This window comes from Penaeus monodon, chromosome 29, assembly GCF_015228065.2.
Source record: "Penaeus monodon isolate SGIC_2016 chromosome 29, NSTDA_Pmon_1, whole genome shotgun sequence".
In the NCBI taxonomy this organism is placed as follows: Eukaryota; Metazoa; Arthropoda; class Malacostraca; order Decapoda; family Penaeidae; genus Penaeus; species Penaeus monodon.
The window spans coordinates 3,227,087-3,228,244 of record NC_051414.1 but is presented as its reverse complement, the minus strand read 5'-3'; the positions used below and the strand labels follow the sequence as shown (position 1 = coordinate 3,228,244).

General features: G+C 46.7%; 1 protein-coding gene across 1 annotated transcript in view; it reads left to right on the top strand.

Moving 5' to 3' along the window:
- Positions 1-35: 35 nt before the first annotated feature.
- LOC119591905 (transmembrane 7 superfamily member 3-like) overlaps positions 36-1,158 on the top strand; it is a gene marked incomplete in the record, with an annotated part of 17,025 nt that continues 15,902 nt past the window's right edge. Inside the window, 1 exon segment of the mRNA XM_037940658.1 lies at positions 36-454. Within this exon segment, the coding sequence (XP_037796586.1) occupies positions 250-454 (205 nt within the window).

Genomic DNA, 1,158 nt, shown 5'->3' with positions numbered 1-1,158 from the left:
ACGTGCTCGCGCGAGATGTCCGGGGGGTGGGGCGGCTCTGTAAGGAAGGGGGTGGAATCTGTCCCTTACTCGGGGCTTTCGAGGCTGGTCGAGGTGTCTCCGGGGAGGGCGGCGAGGCGGAGATGGCTACGCGGCGATCCGCAGCGGCCGCGAGGAGTGTTGTCCCATCAGCTGATTATTATAAACAGACGCAGCAGCACCGCCACGCATCTCCTCTTATTTCTCGCTCTATCCCGAGACCATGTAGTGATGCCGCATCTGTCCGCATCCTTTGCTGTCCTCCTATGTCTGTGCTCCGCGTGCAATGCCTTCGGTCCCGATCTGGGGCGAGATGTGAGGCCGGGGCAGGGAAATGGCACGGCCGCCTTGCAAGACGAGGCGGCCCCTGCACCTGTTCCGGACGCAGCCTTGACAGGTGGTTCCTCGTTGCAGATGTCTTGCAGTCCCGGCGAAGGTCAGTGCGAGGCTCATGCTGCACGTTGGTCTGTAGGGAAACACTATGTGGTGTAATAGTCAACTGTGAATTAACTTTTTTTTTCCTCGTAACCTCGGTGAGACGTTATGGGCACAAGACTGGCTTAAACTGATAAGGTTTGTTTTGATTGACCCCTGCAATTATTCACATTGCAATCAGATCATATCTATGGCACTGACTCTTAAAGATGGGGAGGGCAGGCGTTATTCTAGGGACATTGCAGGGTAACAAAGAATGCAAATTTATAGAAAGGCTTTATTTTGCCTGTACAAGTGAATTTGGAGTTGGTGCATGATTGTTGCTTAATTTATTAATAGAAGGATATTCATGATGTTTAATTTGGTATATTTCATGCCCTTCCTGGCTGTCGCAACCAATATATGCACTCTTCTTGGTACAGCGGATCTCCATTATTTTTCATCCAATTATTCGTCATTTCCTTCTTTTATCGCTAACATTTTGTGGATGCATTGTTAATTGCATTTCACTTTTTCATTGTAAGGTTTTCTAAAGTTGATGGTGATAAGAAGTAAAAGAATAAAAGAAACTACAAAGTGAAAAGGGACAAAAATAATATAAGGTCATGAATTTAGGAGTATATATACATACCAAAATCTTACAATTCTTGTGCACTGCTACTGGGAACTACAATTTATGTGAACAGTACATGTCTGCTTTGGAGT